At 43.6% G+C, this 22,765-nt stretch overlaps 1 protein-coding gene across 3 annotated transcripts in view; it reads left to right on the top strand.

Annotated features, from left to right (window-relative positions):
* LOC146785799 (ceruloplasmin-like) overlaps window positions 1–22,765 on the top strand; it is a 436,448-nt gene that overhangs the window by 307,102 nt on the left and 106,581 nt on the right. For all 3 annotated transcript variants that reach the window (XM_085635075.1, XM_085635076.1, XM_085635074.1), the window contains one exon: window positions 12,480–12,681. In XM_085635075.1, the coding sequence (XP_085491201.1) occupies window positions 12,480–12,681 (202 nt within the window). The remainder of the gene's footprint in view (window positions 1–12,479; window positions 12,682–22,765) is intronic.

Below are 22,765 nucleotides of genomic sequence, written 5' to 3'. Positions count from 1 at the left end.
CCCCGATGAACCACAATGCAGGAAAAGACAAAAGAGTGCTCTAGGACACAAACACCTGTGAAAAAGCTAGGCCCCAACCCTGCAAGAAGCACGCAGGACTAAAGGAGACACTCACTGGAATTGACAGGTGTCTAGGAAACTAAGGAAGAGAACCAAGTTTTCAAGTCAGAGGATACTGCCAAAGGAGCAATCAGAGTGAAAAGACACCCAGCCACATGTATATTGAAAACTAGAGTGTAGACCATAAGATGCTATGGTAGGGCAACAAGGTCAAAACTACTACTAACTTGGGGAACAGGAAAAGCAACCCACAAGAAGACATTGTCATGACACATACAATTGAGGGCTAGGCTAAAAAACAAAGAACCACTGGAACCACAGTAGCAGGTGGACAGAACCCAAGTAGTGCACTCATCACCATCAGGCAAATCTTCTTGCGCCTAGGAAAACCATGGACATCTGGAGGGGGGAAATGTTGGCAGTTTACTAATCTGGAAATGAGCTGAAGTATCCAAAAACAAAGAACGCCAGCCCACCGAATTAACGTATCTGGAGCCTGTCCGCAGGGAAGAAGCCAATAAATAAGAGAACAACCTGGAGTAATCTACAACAGCACAAATCAACAAAAGAAGGTTTGAGAACACCTGACACAATTTAGAGGAAATAGAAAACAAGATGTTGTCCAAAACCAGCAGCAATGGTCATCTGTAGTATCCATGGCAGCCTAAACAGTGGCTAAAGGAAGGGGGTCACTACAAGCGAAAGAGGGCTAAATTGAGCTTGGAGTGAAGCCAAAGTCAACGTCTCACTAAAATTAACACCCCCTAAATAAAGCACTTCCAGCTATCTTCCATGAACATGGTGCTCCCAAACAACAACTCCAAATGCAAGGAGAAGGACCCAAGCCCCTAAAAAAAGCAGAGGATGGAAAATGAAAGTAAAAGAAAATCAAATGATTTCAGAGGACAAAATCTAATCCCTGATCCTTACCAGAGGGATCCTTAAAATGTCACCTGATGGAACAGACATACAAGCTAGCAAGTGGTCATGGTGATGATGGCTTTAAACCCTTAACCATCAGAGAGCACAGTGGCATTCTCACCACAAAGATAAACCGAGCAGTAACAACTATAACAATGAAAAGGGGTCTACAGGCCTATTTCCCAGCTGCCTTTCCTCTCAAAAATACTGGAACAGCATGTATTAAAGTCCCTGTCCCTGTATCTGGAGTCTCATCATCTACTCCATGAGCGACAGGCAGGGTTCCGAGCTCATCACAGCACCGAGTTGGTGATGCTCTCGGTGCTGGATGAATTAAGAGGCATGGCTGACTGTAAGGAACCGAGCGCCCTAATTTTGTTAGATCTATCAGCGGCGTTCGATACGGTCAGTCATGCCTTACTCTTGGATAGACTGAATGACTTTGGGATCAAAGGCCTGGCCTTTAAATGGTTGCAATCCTTCCTTTTGGGAAGGACACAAAGGATACAACTGGGGGATGAAACATCTGAGGTGGGGACTTTGGAATGTGGGGTGCCACAGGGCTCTGCCTTATCCCCACTTCTATTCAATCTCTACCTACAACCTCTGATTGCATCATTGGCCAGCAGGGGCTGTAGAGTCTTTAATTATGCGGACGACACGCAGCTGTTGCTGAGTGTCGACAATACAAGGACCGCACAACTCAAAGCCCAGAACATCTTGAGGTACACTGTACAATGGATGACCGAAAATCTGTTGAAGATCAATCCAGATAAGACTGAGGTATTGGTGATTCCATCCACCGCCTCACCTTGGAGTGACCTCTATTGGCCGGCGGAGTTAGGCCTTGCTCCAAAACCAAGTCTGACTGTAAAGAGCTTGGGGATCAAGCTGGATTGTGACCTGTCAATGGCCAGTCAAATTTCTTCCGTGGTGGGAAGCTGTACAAATATCATCCGACAGCTGCGGAAGTTAGCCCCTGTCCTCTCTCAATTGATGATGCGCTCAATCGTAGCAGCAACTGTCATTTCAAGGATAGATTACGGAAACGCCCTCTATCTCGGCCTACCTAAAACTCTGACTAACAGATTACAGGTCGTGATGAATGACGCTGCACGACTTATTTTTAGACTCCCAAGGAGAACTAAGGCCTCCCCCCTGCTACATAGCCTGCATTGGCTCCCCATTAAAGAGCGCGTGGAATTTAAGAACTTATGCACGGCTCATAAGGCAATTTACGGTCAGGCACCTGCCTACATTACAGATCGTTTGGAGGTGTACAGCCCAATGAGAACACTTAGATCTTCAGATTCTCAGCTATTGGTCTGTCCCCGTTACAAACTTGTAACTAAGGGAGGAAGAGCTTTCTCTGTGTTAGTTCCTCAACTATGGAACACCCTGCCTGAGGTGCTGCGCAGGGAGGGGAACCTCCTGCGGTTTAGACAGATGTTAAAAACATTGCTGTTTAGAAGAATCCTGAGTGTAATCTAGACCAGGGAGTGTCTTTTACTCTGTGTTCCTTTGCCAAGTTTATTGTTGTTACCATCGATTTCCGAGCGCCTAGAGACATGCAGGTGATTGGGCGCGATATAAATCCAATATAACAATAACAATAACATGTGGGGAATGGACGTCAAACAAATCCCAGACAAATGCAAGATGGGTAATGCTACTATAGGACAACCCCAAGAAAAGGTTCAAATCTAGCAAACAACCCACTCCATGGAGTTAAACCACTATAGACTCTCTGGCTACCCCATGGACCAGAAAAAACATTGTGAATACTCATGTATATGCTCCCTCAGTGAGATCTTCATTATGGGAAACAATACCTTAAAGGTCAGAGATGAAGTTGCTTTCAAGCCCAGAACTACTATGGAATTAATCTAATTCCAAGGAAAAAGAACATGTACCTACTGATCATCATGATCACTCAGATGGAAAAAAGGGGTGCCCAGTAGAGGCCAACCAGCAACAGCAAAGAGCGAACAGCATTGATCAGATCCAGTTAAGACAGGAGACACGTTTTGGCCTGAGACCCCTGTGCTAGAACTAGCCAGACCCCAAGCCACTAATGCCAATGGCATCAGGCAGTCTTTTACCACCAACACGGTGAAAAGACGAATACTGGAGCTTAGACAGGAAAACACATAGCTTGAAGAAGTCCTGTGAGTATTCAGTGTTTGAGCAGAGGTTCTTGTGCACCCCATGTCAGCAGGAATTAAATCAAATGTGCAGACATGAACTGATAGTGGCAGGTCTACATTTAAACACCCCAAGATGAATGTGGATAAAACCAAGAAAAAGGCATCAGGATTCTTTAAGAGTTGTTGCAATCCCTTTTTTTTAATTTTTAATTTGTATTTTTATTAGTTTTTAAGTCACGGATATCAACAAAAACCTAGATAATATACACAACACATAGAAAACAATCAGATACAAGGAAGTAAAGAAAGGGGAATATCAAACCTTTTCATTGTAAGAATAGATATGCACAATTTGATTATGGGCACAAAATACAAAGTATCGACAAATCCAGATAGAGACATCTTATAGGTAGACTAATCCCACTGAAGACTTGACCAAATCCTTCCGAATTTTACCTTGGAGCGTATTCCCCGAGCTTTAGCTACTGCAAGCTCCATTTCATAGACCCCCCTCAATAATAACCAACAATCTGTGATCTTGGGACAGGCTGGGTCAATCCAGGCCCTAGCGATATACAGCTGAACAGTAATAATACATATTGAAACTAAAGAAATCGATAGACGGCCTGGGTCCGCTACCACACCCAAGACTATTTCTTTCTCAGTTAATTGCATTTCCTTGCCAGCAAGCCGACTCATAACATTTGTAACATCATGCCAAAATGTAGTAAGAACAGGGCATTTAACAAACATATGTCTGAGATCCGCAGCGTATTCCTTACATTTAGGACAGAATGACTTTGAAGAAGCCTGCGAGGTAGTCCACTTCGAAATAACCTTAGGAGTGTAATATAACATAAACATAGTACGATGTTGTTGCAGTTTTAAATTAATTGAAATAACAGCCGAGTTGATTATGGCCATTGAGTCAGTAATCTCTTCTATATTAATATCTGTTGAGAACATGGAAGTGAGTTTAGTCGCAATCAGCGATCCGTCGCTTTCGCTTACGGACCGAAAACTAACCCTAACCGTATTATTCCAGACTGTGACCACAGTGTGGATACTGAATCCGAAAATATATCCGGAAACCTAGGATTTTCCCACAAAAATATGAATTTGTGTAAATCTGGTAATGCAAAATTTCTAGCAATATCTTGCCAAATACGGTAAGCGTGTCTGACTATCTTAAAACAAACTCTTTTGAAGTAGTTAGGGTCCGACATGCTATGTAACAAAAAACCTGTATTAAAACCAACTGCAAGCTGGTACGCTAACCATGTTTTAACTACATAAGGTCCCAGAAGTAAACTCTGAATACGGTTCAGGAAGGCTGACCAGAAATAAGTCTTAAAATCAGGAAGAAGAAAGCCACCTTGCTCATATGTCATCCGTATGTATTTAAGTGCTCTTCTGGATTTTCGAAAGCCCCACATAAAACTGCGAATAACAGAATCAAGCCTTTTAAAAAAGGACATTGGAACTCGTAAGGGAATAGAATGGAAAAGATACAGAAATTTCATCAAAATATTCATTTTCACTATATTGCATCTTCCAATAATAGTTAGAGGCGGTCTATGCCATTTACGCAAGTCCGCTGTAGTTTTCTTAAGCAACGGTTCATAATTCAAGGCCAAAAAGTCCTCGGTACGGCCACTAATACGGACCCCAAGATAGATAGCAGAAGTAGTTAGCCCCAAATGTGGTATTGGAAGTGAAGTCTCATAATTGAGGATTGATTGTGTTTTGTTAATATTAAGCTTATACCCCGAAAAGGAACCAAAAAGTTGAGCCGCCTGTGTTATTGTAGCAATAGCGGTTTCGGGGTTAGTAGTAAATACAGCAATATCGTCTGCATAGGCCGTAACTTTTAACGTTATATCGTTAAGTAATACCGGTGCTATAGAGATATTCTGAAGAAGATGTCTAATAAAAGGCTCAATATAGAGGGCAAATAATAATGGGGAAAGCGGGCACCCCTGATGCATACCCCGCTGGATCTGAACAGGACTAGATGTAAAGCCATTAAGTTCGATAACAGCAGATGGATTATAGTAAAGTCGCTGGACCGCAGAGACAAACCTGCGACCGAGGCCTAAAGAGAGCATAGTACACCAGAGAAACCCCCAAGCTACTCGGTCAAAAGCCTTCTCGGCGTCCAGCATTAACATACCAATCTGATGACCCGATTGACTAGCAACATCAAAAGCCGCAAAAGCAGTATTTATATGGGTTACAGTATCTCTACCAGGAACAAAACCGTGCTGTTCGTCTGAGACCAGCAGATGTATATGTAAGGAAAGGCGAGAGGCGAGGAGTTTAGCAAAGATTTTCGCATCCGAATTAATAAGAGAGATCGGTCGATATGATCCCAATTCTTCTGCCGGTTTGCCCTTTTTAGGGAAAACCACGATATTAGTTCGATTCCAAGAGGGAGGTGCCACCCCTCCCTGAAGTATATCATTAATCAACTCCAGAAGTACTGGCGTCAGCAGGTCCCTAAAGATTTTATAAAACTCGAGCGGAATAGTGTCCTCGCCCGCAGCCTTACCATTAGACAAAGACCTGATTGCTGAGTTCAATTCCTCCAGGTCAGCACTTTTCTCCATGCTCGAGGTTTGAGATAGGTCCAGAGAAGGTAGAGCACTTTCTTGTAAATAATTCATAACCACCGGCTGATTGAAACTGCCAGATTGCTTATATAAACATAGCATAAAAGATCCTAAATTGTTCACCTATGTCCTCCGAATTCGTATAAGTGATGCCGTCTACCCCATTAATAATCTTAATGTACGATTTAGCCTTACGATCAGCCAGTTGATGAGCCAATACCCTGCCGACCCTTTCCCCATATTCATACTGCAGGGATCTAAACTTAGTAAAATTGTTGGCGGCCTTTTCCTTCAGCCCTCTATTAAGTTTGGCTCTAGCTTTAATAATTTGGGCATAAATTAATGGTTCGTTAATATCTTTTGAAGCAATTACCCGGGCATGTTGCTGCTCCAATTCGGAGTATTGCCGATGTTCATTACTCAGTTGAATATTATTAGATCTATTTTGCCTAACTATAAACTGAGTGGTGGCGCCTCTGACAACTGCTTTTAAACAATCCCATACAACCGCAAGAGAGGAGGTATAATGATTATTAACAATATATTCATTTAGGGCCACATGCATATGCTCAATAAAAGCCGAGTTACTTAGAAGATGCCGAGAAAATGAAAATTCCCTAACTTGACCCTGTCTAAATGAGCCAAAATCAATGGAAAGCATGATAGGATTATGGTCCGAGGTTATTTTAGGACAGACGACCATATGTGCATTGGACAAAAGCCGACCAGTAGTGAAAATCATATAAATCCTAGAGTATTGTTTGTGGGGATGAGAAAAAAAAGTAAATCCAGGGCTAGTAGGAAATAATATTCTCCAGGCATCTTCCAGTTGGTAGATATGTAATAGGTCCCTTATCGCATCCCTAACCCGAACCATTCTAGCTCTAGCTAACGCATTTGTGGTATCGATTTTTTTTATCTAAGATACAATTAAAATCGCCCATCACAATAAGGTCGCCATCCCAATCCAAGAGTTCAGAATTCAGATAAGAGATAACCTCAGGACAGTCCACATTAGGGCCATAAACCATAGAAACTGTAGCCTTCCTACCAAAAATAAGGAGTTGCGCAATTGCCCACCTACCCCGGCTATCGGCAAGAGTTCGCAATACAGTGATTTTAGAAAATGTATCCTTTAAAAGAGCAACCCCCCGTATAGAGACTGTCTGCGAAGTACATACTACCAAATCATAAACAAGCTGCTTAAAGAAATTTCTATCTTGATAAGACACATGAGTTTCTGCTAGTCCGACTATTTGAGGCTTAAATCCTTTGAGCTCTTCAGCCACCAGTCGCCTTTTACTGGCTAAATTCAGCCCACAAACATTCCAACTCATAAATTTCACTCTAGACATTCCCAGCCAATTCTTTTTCTAAGAAAACTAAATGATTCCTCCTACTCACATTTCTCAGATTTATTTTCAGCTATTTCCTGCGCCATTTTGACAGTACCGTGACTATTTATCCCCACCAAACCCTCCATCCCCCTGAACCCAACCCCGGACCCCTCCCTCCAGTTTCTTAAGAAAGGAATTGCCCCCCCTTAAAGCTGTCCTAACCCGACAGCATATGAAGGACGCTTCATCCACCCCTAGACCAACAGCCCACCAACACGCCCTACCCCCTCTATCCAGTTCCACTTAGTATATTCTCCTCTTATAGAAGATGCCACCCAAAAAAAAAGGGGGACCCCCCCCCAGACAACAAAAACATCAAGAATATCAAGCCCAATCTTAACTCTTGTTCATTATAGTAATCAAGGCTTAGAGGTGGTTTGCCAATTAGCAAAAGCTATTTTAGCCTCCTGTTCGCTTAAGAAAGAATATATGAGCGACCATTCCTGATCACTTTAAGCCTGGCAGGCTCCTGCAGGAATACTTGAGAACATAAAGGCTTAAAGGAATCAATAAGTTGACGAAACTGCCATCTTTTCTCCATAGATGATTTACACAAATCTGATCTAACAAATATTGACATAGAGTCAACCTGAACAGGAGCGGCTGGTCTAGCTATAAAAAAATAGCCTGGCGGAGTAGGAAATTACCCCCAAAAAACAAAATGGGCCTTGAAAATTTTGTTTTAGCTTGTAAATTTGTTTTTAAGATTAATGGGAGACGATGTGCTCTTTGAACCTGTGTGTCCAAGTCCCAGTCCCCCCACTCAGGGAAGGCTTTCTGAAATAAGTCCACTACAAATGCACGAGGGTCAGAGCCCTCCCTCCCCTCTGGTACCCCAAAATCCTCAAATTATGTCGCCGCTGTCTGTTTTCAATATCGTCGATCTTTAGCTGCATAGAGGCCAGCTGCGACTCCTGAGTGGTGACTGATTTAATAGCTTGAGTATTATCTTCCTCTACATCTGCGACACGCTGTTGCAGCTCAGTAACATCCGCTGTTAGATGATGAACTTTGGCAGTGACCTCAGATAATGCCTTTTTTATTTCAACACAGTCCGCCCTTGCCTGCTGATAATGTGCTTGTGCTTCTGCTCTCTGTATATTTAGAGCCTGCATTATGTTAGAAAGAGAAGGCTCATCACCCCCACCACACCGTTCGTCCAGCTGATTCGGCACAGAAATAAGAGCTGTAGCACTTTTTGTGATAACCTGAAGACCTTTGAGGAGGGGGGAGGCAGAAGAATAAGATCTTGTAGATAAATTATTACACTCAGCTGGTATTGGATCCTTAGAATAATGGAGCGCCCCATCAACAATATTTTGACCGTAGTCAGTACACTGGCCCTCAGTTGCAGCTTGTGCATAATCCAAAGTAGATGTATCAGTAACAGCAGTGGTAGAGTTATTAAGCGTTAAGAGAGCTGGGGGGGAAGAGCCGGCGTGGTTGGCAACATGTCAACCGGCAGATCTGAGCTATTTCGCAAAGAATGGGTGTTTATACCTCCCAAACCCGAATTGGATAATTTGGAGACAATATTTCTCACTTCGCTCTTTGATGACACCCGTTTGCGTAATGGGCTCGTCCCTGAGCCAGCCTTACAGGAGCTAGTGCCCTTCAGTCGACCAAAAACATCAGTGATTTGGGCCACATTGCCAGTACTGCCTCGACCACGGCCTCTACCACCTTTTCCCAATCGGTTTTATTTAGCACCCTTAGTTTTCAGGGTATCACCCTCTGAGCCATGCACAGCGCTACTGATCCTAATGTTAGCACCACTGTGCCCAAGACAGCCATGATTTTCAGGAAAGAGCACCTCCTTACCAGGTTCCGTAGGTAAATTCATCTGCTCCTCACAGCCCCCAGTCACATTATCATTGCCAGTTACTTTACCAGAGTTAGCAGTCAGACAATTATGATCATTATGGTCATTACATGGGCTTGCCTCCCGTCTGGTACCCTCCGAAAGCTCTCCACCTGTATTGTTGGAATCTTCATGTTGAATGATGTGAACAAGAACTGGCAAGGTCATTTTGACTGTATCGCTAAGTAGAGGAGGATCAGGAGGAACCAAGCCAACTGAAACCGCTGAGTCCATCCACAAATCAAGAGAACCTGATCTTAAAACATGAGAAGATACCTCCGTGCCGCCCCACCCCTCAGTGACCGCGGCATTGAGGACTTCAGCCATCTGGGAGGGAGGGGCAGCAGACTCAGAGTCGCAGGGTCGAAGAAGTGCCGTAACTTTCCCTGAGCGCAGAAGCTTTAGAATAGGCTTCCCCACCTGAGGATCCGCTGGGCTAGCTAGAGCAGTATTGCCCGGTAAAGCCCCCGGTGGTGAAACTACATTAGCAGAAGCTGCATTAATCGTACAGACAGTCTCACCTTCCAAACACTCCCGTACTGCAGAATGAGCATCCTTCTCTGTTTGTACCTCAGTACGCACTCGGCGAGTTGTCCGTGGAGGGGGCCATATTTTCCAGCTGCTCTCCCAACAGATTCACAAATTTCCAAGTCCGCACGATGCGGCCAACACCTCCACAACTGCCCTCAATCCACAGGACACCTGCCGGCCCGTCGACGAGAGAGGTCCGGGAATCCAACACCGTAGGCGGGGCAAAGACTCCAAGCTGACTCCTAGCTACAATCCATCCCGCTGCGCGGACGCCGCGAGGCACAGAGCCGACACCCACCAGCCGGCACATCCGTGAGTCCGCAGCCCAGAGGAGCCAAGGAGACCAGGCACACAGCACCGGAGCGCCGAGAAACCGTAAGTAAGGATTGTACTTCAAAAGTTAAACTCTGGCGTTTATTCTCTTCAACTGCATCCTAAGATAAAACGCGGAGGCAGCGCTGCAGGCATCTGATCCCGGAGAGGGCAGACAGACGTGTCCTTCAGCGGCGGATGCAATCCGCCATCTTCCTTTCTCACATCCACAGATTTGTTCCAATCCCACCAGGAGGGAAACACATCAGCACTCCATATGACATCCAACAAGAGTACCACTACAGCAAATTATGAATTCCTCCTTGACATGAAGTGACTAAACATCTCAAATGGGCGTACAGTGACCTAATCCCATTACCTGAAATCAAAGCATAATCCATAGGTGAGAGCCAAACCTCTGAGCCAATCTACTACAAAGGATTGCAAAATAGCTGCACCCCTCTGAAGGAGAAGAGTGCACACACCTGTTCCAGACCCGATGTCCAGAGTGACAATTGAATATGAAGAACACACAGGCACTGGTGGGCCACTCTCTTCCCCAACAGCGGGGGGTGAACAGCAGAAAATAAAACTTCTGAGAACTTGGCTCACAACCTCAGGTAGGATCCTGGAATCAGACTTAGCAAAACCATGTCTGCGCACTGACAATTAGACCTAAATGAACAAATATAGAGGAAGAATTGGGAGAGCTCTGAACACAAGCAGGGCTTTGCAAGGATACGAAAGTAGCCATCGTTGAATATAGAGAAGAATCCTGAAACCTCATGAGGTGTAACAGACAAACTCCTGAACATAGTAACAGTGGGGCATGAACCTCAACCTTCAAAAGTAAGGGAGAGGACTAAGCCACCAAGATGCAGATGATACCCATAAGTGTGACTTATGATAACCGAAATTCTTCAGTCGCACTTACTATTTTTGACATTGATGTAGAAGATATTTATATTAATGTATCACAACAGCAGTGATATGCAGAAGCGAATGGCGGTGAAGCAGCTAAGCTTTCTGGTGAGTTTACTGCTCACTCATATACAACTTGTCATACATCAGCCAATTGATCGGTGAAGTTCTTTCATTTGTTCTGCACCTTTACGTCTGCCTCACTCCAAGCAGAAATATCGATTCATCAACTGCTATTGAAATACAATCTACACAAAAGCATGTAATTGTGTTCTGTTCTTTATGTTCACAAAATCATTATTCCAAAAGTGAGACAAATGCACACTGTAAAGGTTTCACCCTAGTGCAGTAAATGCACTCAAATAGAAAAGCACCGTAGCACAGACAGTACAGCCAAGGCCCTTAGTGCCAGACAGGCCTGTTGTTCAACTGGGCATTTCCCTGGTGGCCTGAAGCCTTGAGAGCCCAGGTCCACTCCTGGTACCTCTGACATTGTTTCCAAGTCCCCAAGGTTAAATCCAGTATGCTTCAAGAAAGAGAGGAAGGCAAAGACGGAGAAGAGAGAAGGATGATAGAGAGAGGTGGAAAGAGAGATTGCACAAGGAGACAAAAGGAGCAGGACTGCTTTGAGCATTTTTGCCAGGGCTGCTTTTGGTTCCCCAGTCTGGCCCCTAAGACTCCTTATCAGGAGGCCAGAGGAGAGAGAAGCTTCCTCACTGGGGTCCAAAACAATACCAGGTGAAAACAAAGCCTCACAGACGTGCACAGGCAGCACTGCAACACTGTTACGCACTAGGAGCCCCATAGTCTTTTACTTTCGATAGCTCCTTTAAGACGGTTGAGCACATCCTGACCTTTAAGAGTCAGGGTGAACCCAATGATGAAGCATGACACTACTAAAGTGTGTGAGGGTTATTTAAAGAAAAGGAAGTCTTTCTTACCTGCATCTAGATACGCGGTGTCTTAGTGAAGACAAGCACTCCCCAGCATGCTACATCAGGGACATCTGGGACTTTAGGTGTGATACTTGTGAGCTGTGTATAGCACTGCAACACTATCACATTCCTATGATTAAGAAACATGAAACCATCCTGAAGAGTTCAATCCAAATAAGACAATAATATGAGGCGTGGAAGGGGATCAGAAGACGAAAACATGGTTCAGGTAAGGCAGAAAACTGAGAAGCGTGTTCCCAGGGCAGAGATCAATTCACAAGACTGCCAATGCGAGATCCTCTCACGGGGGCGCAACCAGTTACCCCTGACCTCATCACAGGAAGAACACCTTTCACAAGTGTTGAAACCCCAAGCCAAGCTTGGGCCTCAAACATATCCTGAAACCCCTTGCCTCAGAGACAGAAAAATAACTAGAGGATGCTGGGAATGCCTGCCATTTTATGAGAGGAGGAGAGAGGAGGAGGATTTCTGCATATCATTGGAGTATTCCACTTCCAAGGAGGTTGAAATCACATGACAAGTAATGACTGGGAGTGGGATGATGGATCTAGAGCTATTTAAGAAGTTTAGTGAATGATTTATTAGGAAAAAGGGATTTCTGGGAAGCAGATGTGTGAATGTCTGAATAGCAGAGGTGAGAGAGGGCAAAGGCACAATGCTTTGCACTGAAACTGATCTTTGATTAATAAGCATGTGGATTTCAAAGAGGCAGCTAAACACAACTAATGGTAATACATTCTTGCTGTAATTTCCCTATATAGGTCGTTTCACTCTGGCATGTTTAACTACAAAACACTTTGAAGACGGAATGAAGGCATACTACAGAGTTAAGAAGTGCCACGAGTCCTCCCCCGAAGACTGTTGGCACTCTGTGACAAAATACATTGCAATAGATATTGTGGAATGGGACTATTCTCCCACAAGGACTTGGGAAAGTGAGAAATACGGAGGCTTGGAAAATAGGTAAGTACTTTTTAGCAAGTTTAAAGCAATGAGAATAATGAAGTGTGACAGGATTCAATGAATTATATGGCAAATGGTCACTTTTCTCATGCAATCAGAATGTGGTGTCGACTATATCACATTTATAAAGGGTGAAAATCACAGCTGGAAATTGCTGATTCTCTTGGATAGCAGTGAAGGAGAGTCCTGGTTTTCATAAAGACAAAGGATTATTATGCAGTCTCTTTTTCTTCTGTTTATTTAACTAGCATCTTTAAAGTACACTACTTTTTTTCCACAATCCTGCTCTCCTGGGCAGGAAGTAACAATGTATGAAAAATAAGTAAAAGCCAGTTAATAGGGACAGTCTATAATCTATATCCACTTCTTGATAGCTGAAGTTTAAAGTCCATGGGAGAACCGAAACACTGTAAAAACAACAGTAAACAAAGGAGCAACCATATAACTTCATCTCTTCCTTGATAAACCCTTCTTAAGAAGTTCCTCCTGTATGCCAAAGTAGTGTTTTTCTCCAAACAGATACTGACTGGCGAATCATACCATCACCTGGCTTGTTCAGATTGGCACTAGGAATAATCAAAAAGATATGGTACCAAGTGTCACAAAAGTGTGCATGCACACCAGTGATGGGATAACACTTGTCTCCTTTGTCTTCAATAAAAGCAGAACTCTCCTTCACAAAGGGCAGTTCATGTTATTATAAAACCGCAGGCTTATATTATGGAAGTTCAAAGCATCTCCACCACTGTCATTGCCTTGTGTTTAATCAGTTTACAATAAAAAGTTTTAAATGTTAAACTCCAGACCAATCAGCAGACTTAGGGATGCCCCCTAATCTAGCTTCCGCCCAAAAGGCCTTTGAAGTTATTATGCTTTGTGCAGAATGAGCCCCAAAATATTCTCTATCAATCTTCGCCAGCGCCATCACCATCACCCTGAATTAAATGGCTTACCCAGAGAAATTAGTAATTGAGCATCGGATGTTCTCAGGTTCTCAGATTCCTTTACCTAATGCCTAATCACACACAATTTAGGATGTGAAGGAATTCTATAGAGGTGGAGATATTCTTGGCACACCGTTTAATGGTAAACTGGATCCAAACTATGGAAAAATACATTGCAAAGACATCCAGAGAGTCAAATGTCCTGGCATATCCGTAAACAACAAGATGCTCCATGCCACCAGCCTTAGATTGCACTTTAGAACCAGAGGGTGATACTGACTCTGAGGGTCTCTCAACAGTGCTGAATAGAGTGTCAGACTAATTGGATAGTCCACCTAGAGCTTCATAAGGGAAGGGTACCATAGCTGTGACATCCAAAGAGGTGTCATCAAGACCACCTTTGCTAAATGCCTATTATGTTAAGCCACACATGTGGATATCATGGTGACTGGCAGAAAAGCATAATGATTTCAACCAGACAAGTTCTAAAGAAAAGCCTCAGTCACTAAAGCTTCCAGACCTGGCCAACAGCTGAAGTACCTTCTTTACAGAGGTGTCAATCAGGACGCAAACATGTCTATATCGAATGGTCCCCAAATCCTGTTGAGGTTCTGGAAAATCTGACCATCCAGCTGCCAGTTGCTGTTGTATAGATTCCTTGAGTACCAATCCGCCACCATGTTGCATGGTCCTGGAATGGATTGTGGTATCAGCAACACTCATTTGTGGAGACAGAGCTCCCACAGTGCCCTGGCTAAATCCACTAGGGACTTTGATCTTGCTCCCCCAGTTTGTTTATATATCTAACAGCTTTCAGAAAGTCCAAGCGTAAGATGATTGTGCACCAGATCCTGTCCTTTCCCCATCACTGGACTGCAAAGGAGTGTGTAAGAAGCTCTAAACAGTTTATGTGTATTAACTTCTCCATCTTGGACAATCTTCCTCCAGTTGAGAGTTTCCCACATGATGCCAGGGTGCAACACAGGTCCTACAGCGTATGGTGGCCCCCAGCACTTCAGAGGACCACCATTAAAGCCAAAGCCTATGAATATTTACAAGACATTGGAGACCCCTTATATTCTGCATGAGATCCTCATTATTTTGCCTTAAGCCACTGACTACCCAGCTCCAGATTCTTACATCTAATTCTAATAGTAGGTCTAGGGACGGAGGAAAAATGGCACAGGCGCTCTTTCATGGACAGATCACTTACATATGCTGTTATGCTGCTCCATCCACGTCTCTTATGGAACATGCAGAATTTTTTTGCACATTGTGATTTGTGGTTTAATTTTTGGATCATCCTATCTTCATAGATTGTTCGTGTTAAGAATACCGTGAGTAGTATTTCATTTATGATAAGGAGTTTGATGCTTGGCAAGATCATTACATGACTTTAGTCTTAATTGATTCTGGTTTATTGAATAAGGTTCTCTCTTCACTCGGGCTTTGTTAGTTTGTGACAATATTGTCCTCGTTCTGTGCCGTATCAGGATTTATTCTGTGTAAGTAGTTGTATGCAGCACTGAGGTGTAGTGCTATTCTAGGATTTTCTACTCACTACACGAGAATGTCTTGTCTTTAAAAGGAGAGGAAAACACCAGGATCCCCTAAGTTTAAGAGATGGACAATAAGTGAAACTGATGGGAGAACGGGGAAAGGCTCAATCTCTCTTCCCTTCATTTTTGTGGATCTATTATTCTAGGAGCTGCATGCTACATTCTTTTGGTTTGCATGAGGGCCGTTTTGCTCTGTGCTTTTACGGGGGAGGTTGCAGTTCAATGGTTCTTTCCTTGCTACTGAGTGTTTCTCTCCCCATGAGTTGTGATAAAGGTTCCCTCACACTCTCATTGTATATAGGTACTGGAAGCATTTATTTGTGTGTTGATTTCACATGGTTTCACTGATGGTGTACTTCTTCATTTCTTTGTATTTATCAGATTGTAACGCATTTTAGACTTTGTTGTGTTTTGTTCATTATGTAGGACAGACTATATATAAGGGGCCTGTAATGAATTTTATGATCAACACTTTGTCCTGGAGATGGACTCAAGTAACCTTTAGACACCTGGAGACCAAAACATCCACGGATTGACCACCACAAATGCCAATAAATGGACTTCTAAAAAATCCCTCTCTAAAAGAAAGGACTTTTATGGGTTGTTAAAAAGCGGGTGGGTGGTTGGCTGATATGTCACAGATAACTATCTTCAATTCCTGGAATTTTGCTGATTGTTGTACGGCAGAGGGCTAGTGTTGTTTCCTTAACCCCACATTAATCTAACTAAGTGTGTGTGTACTGTTGTTGAATAAACACTGGGTTTTTTGTATAACACATTTCATTAGGTTTAACACAGACATCAACAATGACAGTGTAATCCACCCTTGTAAAACACAAATTTGACACTGTAATCACCTGCTTGCAGTGCATCCCCTGGAGTCACTGACATATATCGGCGATCAATCAAAAATAGTCCCATTCCCATCCCACCCCCTCCCCCCACTATTGGAAGCTGTATATCTCTAAATGTCCTGAGTGCTAATCTTTAGAAGGGGTGCCTTCTATAGATGGTGCTAGAAAGACTCCCCCTGTATTGGGCCCAGGCTGCCCATATCTTGTGGTGCTTTTGTGGACAATACCAACACGCATACACTGGGAATTCCAGACTCATGCATCTATCTAGACTCGCTTTCCATCTTTACAAATTGACGTTAACTGCAATAAGCATTAGGGTAAATGTAGGATCTATGGGTAAGCTCCAACCTGGTATCCACCCCAAACAAGTATGGACACCATCCCAGAAAAGCTGCAGTGCCCCACATTCCCACATTGTAGGAAGGAAGGTCCCCGTGTATGTTACACCTCTCAAGTATGCCAGAGAAGCTATCATTCACATTTTCCATAACCGTTCCTGTGCGAAGTATACACAGTGTTAACATTTTATTTCAATTAAACGCGGTAAGGCTACCTTCTTGAATATGGAAGAGCAGCCCAGGTCAGATTACGGGAGCTTTGACCAGAACTGAAAAGTTCGGGACAGTTGTGTCATTTGGTGCTGTATCTTTTTCTCCCATGCCCTCAGCGAGTTGGTCATCATGTATACCCCGAGGTATTTAAAGCCCTCTATCTGAATCTGTATGCCTCCAGACCATTCCAGTTCTGGGCAATTATTAGGATATATTATGGATTAGTTTTTCATCAAGGGGAGCCGTGAGAATGTACCAAAGATGTGGAGGATTTGGAGTACCCGGGGCCTAGAATTCTTTTCTCCAGCAAGAATATGACGATGACGTCCACGTAAAGGGCTTTTCGGTCAGACACATCTAGCATCCAGTCCAGTTTCACCTCCAGGAATGAACTTCATTGTTGTTGAACTATCCACGTATAGTCTGGAAATAACATGGCTCGTGCTGAGTTATCTAGCAGAGTTGACATTTTCCTGGAGATCTTGAGTACTGCATTTTTGTCAGTAAAATTAAAAGCTCTGGTGATAATGAGGCGCGGGTGGGCCCACAGCAGGGGCTTCGGTTCCAATGACCTGTTGGCCCACTCAATCACAAAACATGCCAAGAGCTGCCCTTTGGAGTCTCAAGTCTGTATCCATTCAGCTACAAAGCACGTTGCAGAGGTGCCCTCTGATACTTCAGGTATCCCACAATTTGGAGGTTGTTGCCATGGGACCGTCCTTCCGCATCTTCTGCTCAGGCCTCTAACTGGTAGACTTGCCGCTTGAGGTCAGATACCTTGGTGCATCATGTTTGCAGCATGTCTTCCATTTCTGATATCCTCACCTCTGCTTTCGTGACTCTAGCTGCCATGTTGTGCAGATCCTGGCACAGCAAGGAGACATCTGGATTTCTCCAATTCTCCTTTTAAGCGAGGAGCGGGAGTCATGACTGGCCTCTAAAACGGCATCCGACGGATTTTTGGGTGGCAGGGGGCCTCCTCTTCCCCCTGCAATGCTCTGGGTTGTATGAATTTGTCAATGCACCCTTGTACTTCTGGAGTCCCAGACATTTTATCTCTCCCCATGATAAGAGTTGGTGCTCCTCCCTCAATGAGCAATGTATCCGCTGCAGTCTGCCACCCCTCGGGCTGCTGTCAAGCACTCTGGAGCTCTCTAGTTGCAGTCAGGGGTCAACCCGCTTCTTTAGTCACTCAAGTAGACTGTATTGTATGTAGTAGTGTATTGGCAACCTCCAATACACCCCAACCAGTGCCAAACCCGCACCTCACCTCCTGGGGCAATCAGTCTGGTAGGGCCTCAGCAGTCTATGGCTCTGTTGACTAAGGCATGTGGTGCAAGCTGGGCGTGAGCAGGATGGGCCCAGGGCTGCGACTCCGGGCATGTTCAGAGACTTCCAGATCCAGTGGGCATGTTTTCCTCTTCCTGCCCCTTAGGGCCTGTTGCGGTGCGAGCCCTGTGCCACAATATATTCCAAGGTGTGGGTGGTTGGAGGGCCACCCCCAGGTGCCTCGCGCTGGTTGATTGGTGCCTTCTGGTGTTATCTCTTTCCACTCTGCCCCTAGATATTCGCAGCCCAGATGCTATGTGGTGATCTTGTGGGCTGGACCTATGCGGTGTTCGTGTCCTGGCTATTCAGGACTACATCATTCATGTGTAGATGTATAATTGATGTGATTATTGTGAATCTTGCTTAAATTGATTTCTTTGTAGGACTGGGTATTCTTGCTACCAAATCCTTAACACAAATAACCAAGTGTAAATCTTTCTCCTTCAGGTGGCAATTTGTGTTTATATATGAATACACACTTAGCCCAAACTCAAAGCTGTTCTCAGAAGCACAAATTACATGGAAAAAAAGAAAGATTCAAACATATTTTGTGTATCTCCACATGCATTGCAGATGAGTATGAATACAGCCTGAACAAAATACAAATATACAACACCCAAACTCGCCAAACATACAAAAATAGTACATAGGTATGGCATACTAAAATCAAGAAGCATGAAATAAATCAGGATATTGATTATGGACTGTCCCTATATATAGAGTTTAGTGTATTTCCTCTATGTTGATACTTCCTGCCTTGGGAGAAGGATTGTGGGACATATAGTGTCCTTTAAAGGTGCTAGTTAAATAAACAGCAGAAACAGAGACTGCATTGTAGAGCCACCTGTCTTGTAATAAAAGTAATCTTTTGTTACGGGTTCCCCAGAAGGGGTCACTGTTGTTTCTCATCCCCCTTAAACATCAATACCTCTGATATCTGCATTTATCAGGGTGGGGCTCAATTATGCCAAATATGAACTAATTTTCTCACTTCATATGTATTGTAACTCTTCACTTCAACTGTACAGAGTTTGAACACTGAGTAAATATATTTTCAGGGTGGCTGCAGAGACGTTTTAAGGCATGGGCAAGATGGGCTCTTCCCCAGGGCCCCAGTCTTTCAGGGGCCCCCCTAATAGATCAGGGGTCTATAACGATGGCGGGCGGACTTTGTCCGCCCGCCTTCGCCCCGGGAAATGGGACCGCCCGCTCTGTGTGCGGCGATCCCGCATGTGCAATTAGGATGCGCCCGCCACACTGGCGGGTGCATTCCGCATTTTTTGCATTGCAGCAGGCGGTGCTGTCAGCAACACCCACTGCAATTCAAAAAAGGCATTTGTGCATTTGCATGCACAACGTGGCAGGCACCGTGCGGTGCCTGCCACGTCGTCCATGCAAATGCATGTGCCCCCCCACCCCGCCAACATCCTGGGGGTCCGCATGCCTTTCCATGGCGGCAACGCCGCCACGGAAAGGCTGCTTCCCGCTCCTGTCGTAATATGGATGGCGGTGTCTAGCAGACACCGCCACCATATTCAACCCTTTTCCGCCCGGTCGACTCGTCGACCAGGCGGAAAAGTGGCGGACGGTCTACCCGTCCGCCGCGGTACCCTCGCCATCATAATATGGTGCGGGGAAATGGGAGGCGGACGGGGGATGATGTCGGGCGGATCGCCACCGCCATGCGGGCGGTGGCGTTCCGCCCGACGTCATAATAGACCCTAAAGTTCTGTTCTGCAGAGTCTTTCCCCAATTACCTTGAGTAATTCTTAAACATATTGTTTTAAATATTTTTTGCTTTGATTTATGTTTTTTATGTGGTTGATGTGTGAGAGTCTATTACAGACAGTTTGCAGAGAAATGTTGTGTTTATATTACAAGCAACATCCATAAAAAAAGTTTCTCGTAGATCAACACCGGACTTCCCATACGAGAATTGAGAGGGTGTCACAGAGATTAGTTGCAGTAATGTCAGTGAGCTGCTTCTGTGTTACAATATTGGAATTACACGCCACCATACTTGAATATTAGATGGCAACACATTTAGAATTAGGACAAGTCTGCCTCTGCACTGTCAGTGACCTAGCCAGAGAGGGCATGAAAGAGCTGAAACTGGATCATATATTTAAAGCTGTTCTAAACAGCGGCCCCCAAAATACGTTTAGCCCAAGGCTCCCAAAATCCTTAAGATGTCCCTGGGGGGCTTGATCTTTCAAAACAACAACAAATTAAACAGTAGATGGGACTTCAAAACTCATGACAAGGTGCGCTTCACTGCTATTGGATTAACATTGTACTAGATGTAGACCATGGATTAAATCTATTCAGCTCCTTACTTAACAAGACTTATTTCACAGATAAACTAGACCACATCAAGAGCACGTGTTCTCTGTGCCTATGAGTAAAAGTTTAGATATCTTCCTTGGATTTCATCTACTTGAAACAAATGTGTATTAAACAATCAGCAATAATATGCTAAGAGGAAATTGAAACCACAGGTAGCTCTGACATGGTAACAAGCTATATCCTTGCAATATTGCCAATCAGTCTGAAAAAATAGAGATATCTTTATAGGCATATAGTAGGTTCAATGTTTTGGTTTGTACTTTATCTGAATACATGTGAGAGCTGTATATCATCCAGACGTTGAATATGTAAACCTTTCCAAAAATGTGCCTGGAACTGTACTGCACAATCTAATAAGGTGATAGAACATAAAATCTGGGTGTAAATGTGCTATTCACAAAAGAGAGAGGAATTGTTGTATGCAAGGTCTGAAAGAGAAGAGAATGGAACATCTTGGTTAGTAGAGCCGATATGATCCATCCTAATGTAGCTCCAAGAGATTAGAATACAACATGCACAAAATAATCAAATTTGTGTACAGTGTACTTTACAGTGAGTAGAAGAAGTAATGATGCAGGAGTGTGATTATCTTTACTCTTATTACTCATTTTACCTTCACAAACATCTCTTCCACATCAGACTTTATTCCTTTACACCATTCAACACTTTTTCACAACTTGAAGATTTTGTACCACTCCATCATTCCCGAAAATGGCTGATCATGTCACCACCGTAAGAGTAAATAACTTGTGAAACATCATAAAGCGATAACATATGCCGATGGAGCAATAATTCATCAAATTCCATGTGCCAATGCTCTTTGTTAAGAAAAACATGTCATCTCTTAGCATTGCAGTACTTCTGAACCTGACTGAGAAAAACATTCACATTGAAGCCTATAAATGCCACCAATGCTTTGGAAGTATTGTCGAGACAATTTTCTCCTATTTCTCCTATTTTACGATGCATAGGAATGAGGCATTGGCTTGCATATCATGTAGGCGAGGCTTTCAATGAATTGCAAATTCAATACAGCAAGGAAGCAAGCCCACCAATGTTGCTTTTAATTGATGAATCTGGCTGCTTCAAGGAGTTTCATATTTGTATGGTCTGACTTCACATTACGAGCTTGTTTTAAATTTGTTAATAGCTGTCTCTGCTTCCAAAAACTATTGTTACATCAACTCTTTCGAAACAAGACAACATGAGGGTGAGAGCTCACTAGTATACTAAAATCAATGTAGAGTGCTGTTTACAGGCACAAAGCTTGAAGACCCCCATGGCACTCGGACAGGCAAAGGGAAGAGAAAAGGAGAGAGAGGCTTAGCCAGGAAAGCAAAGAGACAGACATTGTCAGAAAAGGTGGGTTTTAAGACATGTCCTAAACAGAGATTATGAGATTTAACTAAACTATTTGGGTAGGCTAATTGACAATGTAGGTCCAAGGGCAATGTAGGAGTGTCCACCGCTGTGGGAACAGTGGAAGCGTAGCACCTACTAGGGAAGCTTAGCGCCCGATCTGAGACATCTGGTTAGAGAATACACGCACAGACTGAACAAACGATGTTTAGGAGAAGTCTTATCAAACACTTTAAGTGTTTCTTAAGATAGAATCCTGGTATGCACTTGTACCTTCGTGCTAACCACATATCGTAGGCCACACGAGCATTCAAGGACATACAAAGCAAACTCTGTTCTGCATGTCAAATGGCCCTTAATATCTATGGACTTTTCACTGAATGCCAACTTGTAACTGGACATATTAACACCAAATTTGCAAGCATGATATGAACTACATTTAAAAAATGTTTTGGGGATAGCCAGTTGGAGTTATTTGCCACTTCAGGGCTACTGTTGACTAATGAGTTCCTCGTAGATGGAGCACGCTTAAAAGTCAGAGTGGGTTTCTTGGGGAGGACGTGACCCAATGTAATATCTGTTAGAACTCTGGGCCATTGCTTGTTGACAATAGAACTGATTTGTCCCTCTTGTCTGCTAAAGGTGGTGATGAGTCTGAAGTTATTGACCTCATCATCATCTGTGGGGTCTTTCTTACTCGCATGACGAGTACTGGTCAGGGTCTGAAATAAAATAGAGTCTCTAGATCTCTCATTGACTTTCATTCTAGCTTGATTGATAATACCAGGATCATACCCTCCCTCTGGAAATCTTTCAGTGAAATCTTTCTGACATTCCGTCAAATCATCCTGCGAGCTGCAGATTTTGCGCAATGTCAGGAGCTCCCTGTTTGAAATGCTTTTTATTAGATGTTTTGGGTGAAAACTAGTACTTTTGCGGTGTAATTTGGATTTCAATCTACCATTCTTAATATATACATGGAAATCTAAAAACTCAATAGCAGGTCTATTGATCTGAGCTGTGAATTCTAAATTCATGGTGTTCCTAATGATGCCTTCAACAAATGACGAAGCACTCTCCTCAGTCCCCCTCCAAATTATAAAAACATCGTAAATAAATCTCCACCAGATCACCACACG

The sequence above is a fragment of the Triturus cristatus genome, chromosome 11, assembly GCF_964204655.1.
Source record: "Triturus cristatus chromosome 11, aTriCri1.1, whole genome shotgun sequence".
In the NCBI taxonomy this organism is placed as follows: Eukaryota; Metazoa; Chordata; class Amphibia; order Caudata; family Salamandridae; genus Triturus; species Triturus cristatus.
The sequence above is the reverse complement of the archived record's forward strand: the minus strand, read 5'-3'. Positions and strand labels throughout refer to the sequence as shown.